Genomic DNA, 13430 nt, shown 5'->3' on the forward strand with positions numbered 1-13430 from the left:
CATTGCATGTGTGGCAATCTGGGTGAGCAAGAAATATTTTGGGATACAACACAATTAAGAGAGAACAGTTTCAGTGGGTGCATCTACACATGCACCCCACTGTGCAGTTGGTACTGCACAGTCATTTAGTATTTGCTTTAGCAAGTACAGGCAATCCCTCCTAATATGGTTTCACTTAGCGCTATTTTGCTATAGTGCTCATTTAAAATTCACACTTGATTCCACCTAGCACTGAACCAGTTTCGTTACAGTGCTCAGTGAAGCAGTGGTGGTGAGAAGTGGTGAGCGGCAGTGAATGGCCCAGTGGGCATGAGCATGGGGCCCATGCTGGTGCCCTGGGGCTAGTGCAGGGCAGCAGGAGCACAGTGCCTAGCTGGCACGTGGTGCTGGAGAGGCTGGCGGGTGGGGAGAAGCAGCAGTGCTGCAATGCGGTGAGCGGGCAGGCAGGCGTGAGTGCAGGGCCTGTGCCAGTGCTTGGGGCCAGGATTAGTGGGGGCCCAGGGTGGTGCAGCAGGAGCACAGGGCCCAGGCTGCCACATGGGGCCAGAGTGGCTGGGGGGGGGGGGGGGGGGGGGGCAGGAGCACGGGGCCGCGGCTGCCACATGGGGCCAGAGTGGCTGGCAGATGGGCGGGGGGGTTGGGGAGAAGCAGTGGCAGTGAGAAGCGGCAGTACCCAATTATCTCTATTTACATTAATTCCTATGGGAAAATGGGTTTCGCTTAGTGCGGTTCTGCTTCGGTTTGTCCGGATCCAATTAAGAGTGCTAAGCAGGGTTGCCTTTACAAAATGACTGTGCAGTATCTGCTGGTAATGCGCAGTCCAGGTGGTGCACAGGTCATTTCTGACCCTACTGTGCAGTGGCTCATTGATACTACGCAGTAGAGGCAGTGTCATGGTTAGTGCCTGCTGACGCTATGCCACCATAGCAAGCATCACGAGCATTTCATGTAGATGCACCCAGTGAGACTCAAACCTATGCCCATGAATATATGTATCATACAGCATCCCACCAACTCCTGCTTCAGATGAAATGCCGCATTACTTTATGGACAGCTACTGGAAGTTGATGATTCAACCTAATAACAAGGTTTTTTGTATCTGGTGACATAGCGCAAAGACTGGAGAAGTGAGACTGGATAAGAGAAGTTCTGGGATAATGGGGTCTCTGTGAGCTGAAGATGCTGGTTACAGACCACATGAAGTTTGTAAAAAAAAAAACCAATGGACTTTTTGTTGCTAACAAAATGTTTTATCACCACCAGAAATGATGACACGCATATTCAGATGGTATATGAGGAATCAGATTGATTTCATGTTGGCAAGCCAAAGGTGAAAGTTGGGCATCCTTAATTGTAGGACCTTTTCAGATGCAGATTATGGCAGTGGCCGGGTGTGGGGGCTAGCAACACTCTCGCCCCTTGAGCAGCCAGCAGGGAAAAGCCTGGGACCATGAAGGCAGACTTCCCTAATGAGAGAGTCCTGCCAGGGCCTGGCCATGCCCCGCTCAGCTCAACTCCCTGCAGAAGGGAAGGGAGGGCTGTCCTAGAGCTCCCCAGCTTCTAGGATGAGCCACCACAGGCATGTGCCTGAATTTCCTCAGTCCAGAGAGAACATCTGTCCAGTTTCCAAACAGTTTAGCCTAGCCAGGTTAGACTGACCTGCAAAGATTGAATCAATTCAGGCTCAGGCTTTTTGAATGTCTGTCCCTGGCCATTAAGACAATATTGACTTACCATCACTATGTTATAACATTAGCCTGACACTTGCATTATGATTCCTCTCTCTCTTTATCCCACCACTGTGACTCTTACATTTAAGACATTCTGTATTGTGGTAATTGTTAGTGGCAATAAATGCACTGGCTGCTTTAAGAGGATGTTCCACGTAGTGGAATTAGGGGGATGTAGTGTCCTTCCTAATTCCTACACTGGCATTATATTGTGTGAGCCTGGTCTGGATCTAGGGCCACATTTATATTGTTACTCTTCCAAGCCTAGGACCACTGACAAGAAATAAACCTTCATCTGTACCTAGGCCCAAGAATTAGGAAGTCTAGGTGGCTTACAGGGGTCCTAAACATGAGTCCTAGCACTGTTTTCAGGCTCCCCTGAGTAGCCCTCGACCCCTGAAAATCAGTTTGCTTGTATAATGCCAAAATCTGAGTATCTTAGCCTGGTTGTTTAGTGTTTATGACACTGTAATCTGTGATATATAACTATTAATTGTGTCTTTAGTCAAGCTGTGCCAGTATCAATATGAAAAAACTTCTGAACTAGATTTATATTAATGTAAATGAATGTAAAATTTGCTCAACATATTTAGACATGTCAGTGTTACTAGAACTTTTTAAAAAATAGAAATGTTTTGATTCTACTAGTTTCCTTTTTACAGAGTGTTGTAAAAGGACTAGGGTTGGGTATGTGACCAATCAAATAAAGTTTGGTCAAATATCAGGCAAAAATTGTAAAACATTGACAATGCAGTCAAATAATACACAACCCCCCACAAATTTTCCATTAAGAAATGTGTCAAAAACAAAAACAAATTATTTCTGTTAAGAAAACTGAAAAAAAATTCACTCCCCCAAAAATTGCCATAATCTTTGACCAGTCAAAAACTATGCAGTCGATTGACCAGTTTGCCAATCCTAAAAAGAATAAAATCAAACATGATCTAGCAATGTGTAAATACATCAAACCAGTACCTGTTCCAGTGCCTGTTCAGTCCATTGCTGACTTTTAAATATAATTTTCTAATTAATATTACCTTTGGTCCCATTGGCCCACGTTGTCCAATCTCCCCCACAGGACCCTACAAAAGAGAGCTAAATTTACCAACAAACCAATATAAGATTTCTCTGCAACAATTCGAACAAAAAACCCTAAATCACAGCCATGTAAAGAAGTCTGCTAGTTGCATTATCAATAAAGGAAATTTGGAATATTAAACAATTTTAGAATATTTTAAAGCCTGATTGACATGTATTGCATGGTGTCTTATCACTTCAATGATAGTTTGCTTATATTTGCTTAATATTTTCTTATAGAGGACATGGAAGCTTTATTTAAAATTACCCAAGTGATGCAGTTTCAAGGAGTTATTTTCAGGCGGTTGCTATTATTTACATACTTGCCTGAAACAAAAGGCTGTCTTCAGTCTGAAACAATATTTTTGCTATGATTAAATCAAAACGGTGTCACTATTTTCAAATCTGTGCTGGAAAAATATACAGTTTCCTATTTTAAAGCACGTTTTATGACCTCCTGACTTCTTGCTGAAACTGCTTCAGTTTGTTAGTGTTAGAGGGCAAAACTTGACAGAGCTACGAATCCCACAGGTATAGTCAGTGGTCTGATGAAAAGTGGTTATACATACACACTGAATTTTTGTAAAGCAATCACTTAGGGTTTATCTACACTGCAGTGATGGTGTCCACAGAACTGGGTGCCTAAGTCCTGTCCACCTGCTTGAATCATCTGACACCCCAAACCTGGAGAGGGAGTCTTTGGGAGATATGTGAGGCCAGGGGGAAGGGAACAAAGCACATGCTGTGGTTCAGTGAAACGGTTATCTGGGAAAAGAGCAGACCCTGGGTTCTAGCTGGTGCCCTTGCTCCTGCTGAGATGGAAGATTCCTTCCTGTCCTGTCCTCCATCCATTTTGTCAAAATACTATGTTAGTAGTTCAGCTTTGAGAGGAGCATCAGAGAAGGGAGAGAACAATACCCAACCTGTCATATGGTGGTTAGTTGGTTGTGTTGGGAAGCAAAATGGGCAGTGCTTCTTCCCCCTTTGAGTGAGACAGGGAGCCTAGAATTCAGGAACTGCAGCATCTAAGTGAATGTTCTCACTCGGTGATTTTCAAACTTCCTGATGTCACGGAAACCTTTCATATCACTTCTTCTGCCACAAAACTCCTAACCCTGTCCTAAAGACTGACATGGAGTCAGGCAGCTCTGCCCCACAATGGTGGTGCACTGCCTCCCACTCCACATCTCCATTGCCCCCAGTCTTCCTGCAGAATGCCTGATGATTCATCATGGAACCCCAGGGGTCTATGGAACAGCATGAAAACCACCGCTGTAGCCTGCTGGGATATGGAGGCAAAACACACACAGAGAAGGCCCTTTTCTCTTCCTGAGGATACGTCGGACAGTCACTGATTCTGAATAACTCCATTTTCAGGCATCTAAGTCTACTATGTATCCACAAAGGGCATGTGTATGGGCAACAGCTGCTACTGAGCATGCTCCGTCTACACAGCTAAGTAATTACTACATGTGCAGTGTTACACATCCAGGAAAAGAATTCCGTTGGATACATAAGTGCCAAAAATGCCCTCTAGACTGCCAATAACTGGCCACTTGGATAATTAGGGAAGAACAGAATGCCAGCCTCCGCAGTCAGGAAATGACAAACGTAAGATTGCCAATGCTGCCTGACCTCAGTCTCCTTGTGTGCATGCATCAGAATATAGCCTTGGCTGACACTGGAGCATCTAATGCTACAAAAGCAGTTCCTTTTAAATGAAACAGATTTAGAGTGGTTATGTTCTCTAAACAGTGGAGAGCTCACACCCAAGGAGTTCTTAACTGATGCACACCTCCACATGGTGATGGAGGGCATGCCTACAGTGCCTCTGCACCATGCTCAGGACTGCTGCCAAGAAGTACATGCTGTCCCCTTGCACCCACTCTGTGCTCACTAAGAACCAGAAAGAAAGCAGCATAGTTGGTTAGAGCAGCCCTGAACACATACCTGAGCATCACCTTCATACACTGTGCTGTGGGAGTGCTTCTGGGCACATGGGGATGGCACCTCTAATTAGTTATCCTGCAAGTGTGTGAACTGTGGCAAGGGTCACAACATGGATGCCTTCAGTGTGTCAGGAATAATAAATACTGTGTAATTTGCCTGAGGTGCAGATAAGACCACAGAACATGTCCACATGAGGGCTGTGCTGCCAAATTGCCCACCCTGCCATCTGCTCCTGATCACGTGCTCCAAACAGGAGTATAGCAGCAAGGCTTTTCTAGGACCAACCCCAGTAACTACTCTTGGGCAAACTGGAGACCCAGGTCTTGAAAGTGGCTACTGAAGGATGCCTCAGACCAACCTCCCTGGCATGTTTCCAGGTTTGGAGTATGTGAGAGAGTTCATGGGTGGTGTATGCTCAGACACAGTGCTGTCTTTCCGAGATTGCAGATGAGTCACGGGTGCAAGCTTCCCTTACTCATCTGACTGTGGTGTCAACTCTAAAGCCCAATGATGACACTAAGCAAATGAATGGCAGCTAAATATTTAGTTAATGCAGAAAAGACCATATTTTACTATTAATATGTGGGTAGGTTGTGAGGAGATCCCTGAAATTACAGCCTAGCCCTTTAGCATGATTAAAAAAGAATCCAGTGCTTGCCACGAAATAAATGTGACATGCTTGCATTAAACCAATTTCTTTATAAAAGGGTGAATTAAAGTTTTGTATGTAGCCAATAGCAACTGCTTTGTTTTTGTTGTTACTAATTACACACAAAACAATTATGTGCAGCTTTCATTTAGTTGTTTTTTGGCAATTTGCCATCCCTTCTAGGGAAAATGCAAAGGAAGCAAATGCAGGGCAAATAGAGACAATACACCTCCTAACAGCTGGTTTTAATTAAAATGTTCTTAGGAGCAGAGTCATTCTTTCAACACGACCAGAAACTTCTAGAGGTTTTATAGGACATAAATAGCTCACAACACTTTAATGCAATACTAGCAAGTGTCTGGAATCATTTTTATGATTGGAAGGAAGTATTTCTGTGCCTACTTTATTGACCTAAGGCCTTGAAGAGTGAATGCAAAATGACAGGGAGAACAAACTTTCTGAGTTCTGTGCAAAAGCAGTAAGACCTCTTTTTTTTGGCGCTGGTTATAGCACAATGATTTGAAAATTATGTCCGTATTGGAAGCAAAGCTGAGAGCAATGGCATCACTTTTGCAGGTTGGAATCGGCAATTTGCTGCTTGCTAGTTAATGACTTCTATTATTATTTTTGTAATGTGATGGCTTTGACCACTCATTATTATTATTTTTAAAAGGAACATAAAGAAATGGTGCATTTGCTTAAAATGAAACTGATGTCAAATGAATTTTCAGCATTGTGGCTTCCAGCTAGTGAAATATCAGACCACTTCAGCCACTGGCTTTTCAAACTGGCCCCTAGCACTATCCTAGCTCCAATGTTCAATATTTTGTGTAGGCTGTCACAATATCTCTGGACAGGTCTCTTCCTCCAGTTATGCTGCTTTATATTAAAGATAAGCCAGGTGCAGAGCTCCTGAAGAGTGAACTCTGCAGTGGAGAAAGTTTGTGGTGATGGAAAACTTATCCTCATTAGGAGGCCTATTCAAAGTGCCTCCTGAGAAGGGTGGGGACATAACCCAGGCAGCTGGGAATGCACTGATTCAACATACCCAGCTTCAATTTACTGAGGAAGACTCAAAGGGAACTCTGGTGGATTTTAACATTTCCCACCCTGGCAATATTCTGAAACTTGCATTCAAGTGGCTCAATGAACTTAATAATACTGCTGTTAAATATTTGCTTGCCTGAATAAGATCTGCAGCCTCAGGCCCCACAGAACCTCATGGGAGCAAAGTTATTCCAAGTAGTATTATTATCGACTTCAAAGAGATTATAGTCACACTGTAAATATTCACTGGATTGTGCAATTGAGATTTGCCAGCTGAAAAGAGTTTTTGCTGTTAATCTTTTTAAAGTTGTTTTAAATCAGGGAATATTATTTAGTTTTTGAGTTATTTAAGAAAGAACAATTGCTAAAGGAAAAAGAATGAAGAGTCTCAATTAGACTCTGCTGGGAATTGATTGCAAGTTTGTCTTTGTTTTTATTAGTGCACTGCTCACAAAACCAAACAATTAATAGAGCTATCAAACCAGCCACAGAGAGCTGGTTGAATGGTGTAGCACTGCAAGCTATTTCAGTCCTGACCAGAAATTTTTCTATTTTTCTAGTTTCTGGGTGCTTTTAAGGAGAAACTCCCAATTGTACCTACATGTGAAAATGTGCAAATTAATTTTCGTGTGTGACCAAAACCTCTGAATTTATAAGAAGATCTATGATAATGGAAGCCCAAGGCATTCCCTTAGCATGTCATTGTAAGTGGTATGCTGTATTGCTCTGATACTGGTTGAAGTACCACATCTAGGAGGCCATGGAACTACACTTTTCAGAAAGGCTTAACCCTCATGCCCCTTATGCAAGAAATAAATAAAAATTTGAAAATTAAAGCAATGTTTTCTTATCACAGGCTATATGAATGCAGCACAGTTCATGGGACATAGCAGTTTAAGAATGTTAGAATTCAGGAAAGCAGTGTTGGAGACTTAAAGAAACAATGGGCTCCTGTACATGTTCAGGGAGGCTGCTCCAACGTGCTGTACTTCTAGCGTGTCAGAACAGACTCAATCAAATCTGCTGGAGCATCATAATTACTGTGCTCCAGCAGACTCCAGCATCATGTACATCAGCATCCCTGCACTGAAAATGGTGGCGGGGCACTTTAAACTAAAGTTCGTTCGATAAGCTTTAGTTCGAAGTGCCCTGCTGCCATTTTTTTACATGTGATGCTCTGGGGGCTTTTAATTAGCATGGCTCTTGGAGCTGCGCTAATTAAAGGGTACACCCCAGCCTCCCAGACCACGTCGATAAATGCCCATGGGTCTGATCCTATATGGTGTAGAAGAGGGAGTACGTGGGCTGTCTCTTATCTCCCTCAGTTTGTGTCTTGGAGTTTATGAAGGAGAAGTGGGTATAGTGTAAGCAGATAGGGAAGATGGCCATAGAGATCAATAATTTAAAATGTCAAAGGCTAAAGACTTCATGGGACAAGGGAGACTGAAGCAAGACAAGAGAAGAGGTTTTTAGACTTAGCAAGCATCAAGTCTCTAGACAGAACCTTCATAAAAACAGTAGCCAAGAAATGGAAAGAATAGTAGCCAAATTCCTGTTTCAGATGGTGGACTGTAGCCAGATTGTTCAGAATAAACCAAAAATACTTTATTAGCCAGTGGTAAAATAAACTATCCAAAGCGGGTAGTCAGAGGTTGGTTAATGCAATGGTACAAGAGGATTTAATACCTTATTTACCTGAATCCAAGATAACTTTTAATTCAAAGTGACCCCCCAATAATTAGATTCTAAATTTGTTATAATTTTCCAAGTATAGAACTAACTATTGCAGAGTCATCTTAAATTCATCCCCCGCCCTATTCCAGCAGGGAAAGAAGTAGCAGCAGGGGAGGCAGGTGGCAGATGACCCCTGCCCCTTGCACTCCTAACAGCTGTTCCTCCTGTTGCCTGTCCCCCCATGCCAGAGCCCCCTAGTACTTGCCCCCCCATGGTGCCTGCCCCCTCTGCCCCCACTACAGTCTCTGCCCCCTTTGCCTCCCACAGCCTCTACCCTCTGCCCACCACCTGCCTCCTACAGCTCTACCCCCCTGCAGCCCTTGCCCCCTGTAGCTCCCCACCACTGAGCCCTGATAACGAGACCTTGAACAAAATGCTTCATGTGTTGACAAAGACTGATTTAATTAATATCATTATATTTTCATTATTATTTTCTATCCCATAATCTAACATTTGACTCACCATTTTGACTATGCATATGCACTGAAGAAAATTTTCCATTGAATTGTACACAATGGGCGCATCTACATATGCTGTTACTGTGCATGAATAAACTGAGGAGCTTATTGCTCTGGAGTGCTAATTGCTCCTGGGTGTACCGTTTGAACATGTGCCCAGGAGAATTAACTCCGGAGCACTAAGTTCTGCAGTTTATTCATGTGCAGCATGTGGAGCAGGGTCAGAGCAGCCCCGGCTGGCAAGGGGCCCCAGGGTGAGCTTACCAGCCTGGGGTTGCTGCTCCTAGCTCAGTGTGCTGCAGAAGGGCTGGCTGGGGCACCGGAGAGTTTCAGCATGGGGCTGACAGGCAGCCTCTGCCCTGAAGCATCCTTGTGCCCCGGCCACCAGGGCAGCATCTACACGGGTGCTGCTGCAGATTTTTTACTCCACAGCAGGATAATAAAATAAATTATTTTAAATTATTAAATTCATTATTATTAAAAATTGCTGCAAAATAAATTAGCTTACTCCGGCCTAATAGGAAAGCATGTGTAGATGTCAAGCCATTTACTGCACAGCTAATTAGTCAACTGCACAGTAAATGTCTCATGTGGACATGCCCACTGATACCTACATCTTTCTCTTGAGTGGTTTCAGGTAAATTGAAAAATTGAAGTCATAAAACTGAATAGCCTGATCAATAGAGTGGTTATAAAAGGGAAGAAAGGAAGGCTCAAGTTGAAAGAGGCTATGTATTCAGGTTTGAGGCAAGACACATTAAGGAACATCATAAGAAAAAAAAAACACTTCACTAATCCTATACATTTTTTAAACTGTAACAGATCAGATAATCAATTAACTAAAACTAAACCAATCAAAATCAGAAGGAAATTAAAACTCATTTCTCTAGGAAACATCCTAATATAATTTAGTGCACTATAAACAGAGAGTAACTCAAACCAACCCAGTGAAGTCACTCTAGTCCAGGTGTGGGCAATTATTTCAGCTGGAGGGCCACTTAATGAGTTTTGAGAACCTGTCAAGGGCCACATCTATCTCCCTCTCTCTTTCTTTCTCTTCTCTCTCTGTCTCTCTCTCTCCTTTTTCTCTCCTTTCTCTTCTCTTCCATCCTCTCTTTCATCTCTCCTCTCTCTCCATTTCTCTCTCTTCTCTGTCTCTCCTCTTCTCTCTCTCTCCGCATCTTTCTCCTCTCTGTCTTCCTCCCTCTTTCCAGAACCCATCCAGAGCTGTAGTTCACCAGGAACCCTGAAGCTCAGCTGTGGACCCAGACAGGGGCTTCCACTGTAGCGTGGGGGCGGCGGCATCAGCTGTGGGCACAGCCAGCAGCCCCAGTGTGGAACCTGCCAATGGTGTCACAGCTGATGCTGCTGCTCACCCAGTGCAGTGGAAACTCCTGCCTTGGTCCACAGCTGATGCTGCCGGCAGGTTCCGCGTCAGGTCTCCAGATGGGAGCTTCCACTGCACTGGGAGAGTGTTAGCTGTGGATGCTACCAGCATGTTCTGCGCCGGGGCTCTTGAACCTGCCAGCAGCACCCACAGCTGCTGCTGCTGCCTGCTCACTGTGGCAGACGCCTTACCCAGAACCAAAGCTAATGCTACTATATCAAGGGCTAAAGCTGCTGGGTGGAAGCAGTTCTGCCCACCTGGCACCATGCAGTGGCTGAAGCTGCCAGCCACACACAGGCTTTTCAAACTGTTGGTGGGCTGGATCCATCCCTCAGGCTGTGTTTTGCCCATCCCCGCTCTAGGCATACACCTGTGTGAGCAAGATGCTGATCCTATATTACTCATTTTCCCTGAAAGAGAGACAAAACAAGACACTGGTACTACATAAACTCTGTGTTATATAATAAGGATGGACTAGTTAAGACACCAACTGCCTTCTAGACAGACTGCATGTAGAAAGGAAGGAATGCATTTTTAAACAAAACAAAGCAAAATAAAACAAGGAACTAAAAGCTTACATGTGGTCTTCTGGATCCTGGGGTTCTGGGCTCACTTAACAAACCAATGTTCCCTGACCCTTCCATATCCTAAGGAAAAAAGAAAGAGTTACTGAACACCTTGTTTTGCCTTCACCTCATCTTTTAGCCTTTTATATCAAGAGTTCTTCTTGAACGTTGTAAAACAAAGACACCAAAGAAAAGCCACCAATACCTCAAATCATTCGCCAGAACTTCTTTTGTATCAGTATGCTGCAAGTATTAAATGTAAAGATATTCAAACTTTGTGATAGCGCACTAGTCTTTCTGCCAGTCAAAAACTTCATGAACTGATGGGTTTGTCACCTTACCAGCCTTCTACATTATTTCAGACTGGAAAACAGTTGAACAAAATGAAAGCAACCTTCCTTTTTACAGCATAATTTGTGCTCCTTTTTTATTTTGTCATTTACCTATCTAATACTAGCACATTGCATTGTGAAGCTGTAAGTGTAATAACTTTCAAAAGCTAAATACTTAAACATTTTTTTCTGGCAACAGAGGTCCTATAGGCATTTTTGCCAAGACCAATTGTGATGCAAGAATGGAAGATACGTCTTCCTCCTGCAACTGAATGCTGAGCTCCTGCTTGTGATTACTGTGGTTGCAAATGGTGATTCACATATTTGGCTGAAGTGAATAGGAAAATAGTAGGGCTGAAAACAGCAGTGCCCATGTCTGGGAAGGGAAGAGGCTCCATAGACCAAAAAAATATCATGATCATCGGCATTTCCTGTAGCTATTTGCCACTGTGAAGACTGCACCATCCTCTCTCAATCTGCTTCCATTTTTTTTGTACTCTCACTGACACAGCGCTCAACTGGGGCAAAACAGCAAGACTGAGTGCTGCTCAGCCTTTTTTCATTTAGTTTTGTTTTGATCTTCCATAGATTCTCAGGACATCAGATACTAAATGGGACCGGGTGCACCTAACTGTTTGATCACTTCCCAGGAGGAATGCACAACTTGTGTCTCTTGATGCTTCACCTTGCTTCTACTGGTTTTAACTGGCCTCCTTGTAGCAATCTGTTTCCCTGGAAGAGTATGCCTGCTGTCTGTTTTACACAACATATTGTCATTGCTGACATCCATGTGTTTGTAATAGGTTTGCCAGGTTCCTTTGGCAACACAAACTGTTCTTTTGGCAAGCACAAATGCCAACAAACCCTGTCTCCCTCTTCCCTGCCTTGATGTTCAGTTTTGGCACTTAATTGATAACAGATGCTAACAAGTGCTAAAAGGCCTGTTTTGCAGAAGACACAGCTTTATTGCAATAAAAAGACTGCCAACCAAAAGCTAGTATTGCCCTGCTAAAACTGACAGACCACTCTGAGAGCATACACTGCTCTGTACTCTGACTTAACAGATGGTAGGAGTGGGCATCAAGAAGACTGTAGGAACAGTGTATCGAGACTGGGATTACCATCAAGGAATGCATAAATGACAAATATTCCAATCATCCTGGTTTATGAGTAAACAGATACATTTCTGCTGTTCCAGCTGAGAACTGGCTGGCCAAGAACTGTTTGCTGTGATTAGAGTTGGGATACTATCTTCATGCCCTCTGCAGTACAAGATCCAGCATGGCCCACTGTATTGGCAACTGTAAGAGAGAGCCAGAGACTCCTGTCCCACAATCTAAGCAGGCTTGTCAGGAGGGCCGCTATGAGAGCAAACAGAATATTCAGATAAGAAGCACCAGCCCAAGAATGAGCAGCCTGGTGAGGGAGAAGTGGCTAATCCTCTTGAACGCAGAAAGTCTGACATCTGGGACCAGTGAGTCACTGGGCACAGATTCTAATGCTAGGAGCTGGATAACAGCAGGATCAGAGGAGTACCATGGGAGGAAGAGAGTGCCCAGAAGAGCACAGTGAGAGGTGTAAAGTGAGGAGAAAGCCCCGCAGAGAAGCAGAGCCCTCACACTGAAGGAGACAGAGATTGCTCACTGAGGAATCCTGGTAGGAGATCGGGTTCTTAGCTGCTTGTAGCAGAAGAAGGCCAGATGGGGATTTTCCCAAGGAAGCTTTGCTTTCTTATAGGAGCCAGCTTGTGTGCTGCCAATTGCCCAGACTAGGCTACTTAAGTTAAAGTGACAGCAAACCTTTTGTTAGGACTTACACGTATACAAGGTGGGTGTATGTTTAGTTAAGCTGTTAGCTGGACTTCTAGTTAGTTTTACTGGCAGGACTAATAGGAGTGGGAGGAGGTCTCATCAGTGCCTACAGAGAGCAGAGACAGGGCTATAGAGCCTAGAGCCCAGAGTGGGGTGGAGACCAGGGCCAGGGGTACGTAGTCTGAGAGGGGCAGAGATAAGAGCTCAAGAGAGTAAGCCTGGGGCTGAAGCCCAGAAACCAGGACCAACATAGGTTAAACGGCTCCAGCGAGAGAAAAGGGGCAGAGGCCAAGAAGGCCAAAGCTCCAACAGGCAAGTAACTGAATGATATCACATGTGAGGCATGGGCACGGCTGTAGGGGAGGTTGGAGGTTGTGAATAGACACCAAGGCTACCAGTGCCTTAAGGCCCCTGGGACTGGGTTAACCAGGAACAACAGGTATGTAGGCAGGATAAGTGGTTCCTTGGGGTCCTGGGCAGCCTCTCAACCACTACTTTCACCCAAGAGACATCAAAATCATGGCAAAAGGAGAGAGGAGAACCAAGGAACCAGTTAAGCAGGGATCCAAGGTCACCAAGGGGTGCTATTATGCGTCATGCCCCATCCTGCTATAGTAACCCTGTTCCAACTGTCAGCAGTGGCAGAAATTGCTACTGCACTGACCAGCTGCAAATTCCCTGTGTAGGGA

The 13430-nt window shown here is 44.3% G+C and overlaps 1 protein-coding gene across 4 annotated transcripts in view; it reads right to left on the minus strand.

Moving 5' to 3' along the window:
• The window catches only part of COL15A1 (collagen type XV alpha 1 chain), a 337165-nt gene that overhangs the window by 85534 nt on the left and 238201 nt on the right, over positions 1-13430 (minus strand). For all 4 annotated transcript variants that reach the window (XM_006018966.2, XM_025198310.1, XM_025198313.1 and 1 more), the window contains 2 exons: positions 10611-10679; positions 2768-2812 (listed from right to left, as the gene is read on the minus strand). In XM_006018966.2, the coding sequence (XP_006019028.1) occupies positions 2768-2812; positions 10611-10679 (114 nt within the window). The remainder of the gene's footprint in view (positions 1-2767; positions 2813-10610; positions 10680-13430) is intronic.

This window comes from Alligator sinensis, unplaced genomic scaffold (genome assembly GCF_000455745.1).
Source record: "Alligator sinensis unplaced genomic scaffold, ASM45574v1 scaffold428_1, whole genome shotgun sequence".
NCBI classification, from domain to species: Eukaryota; Metazoa; Chordata; order Crocodylia; family Alligatoridae; genus Alligator; species Alligator sinensis.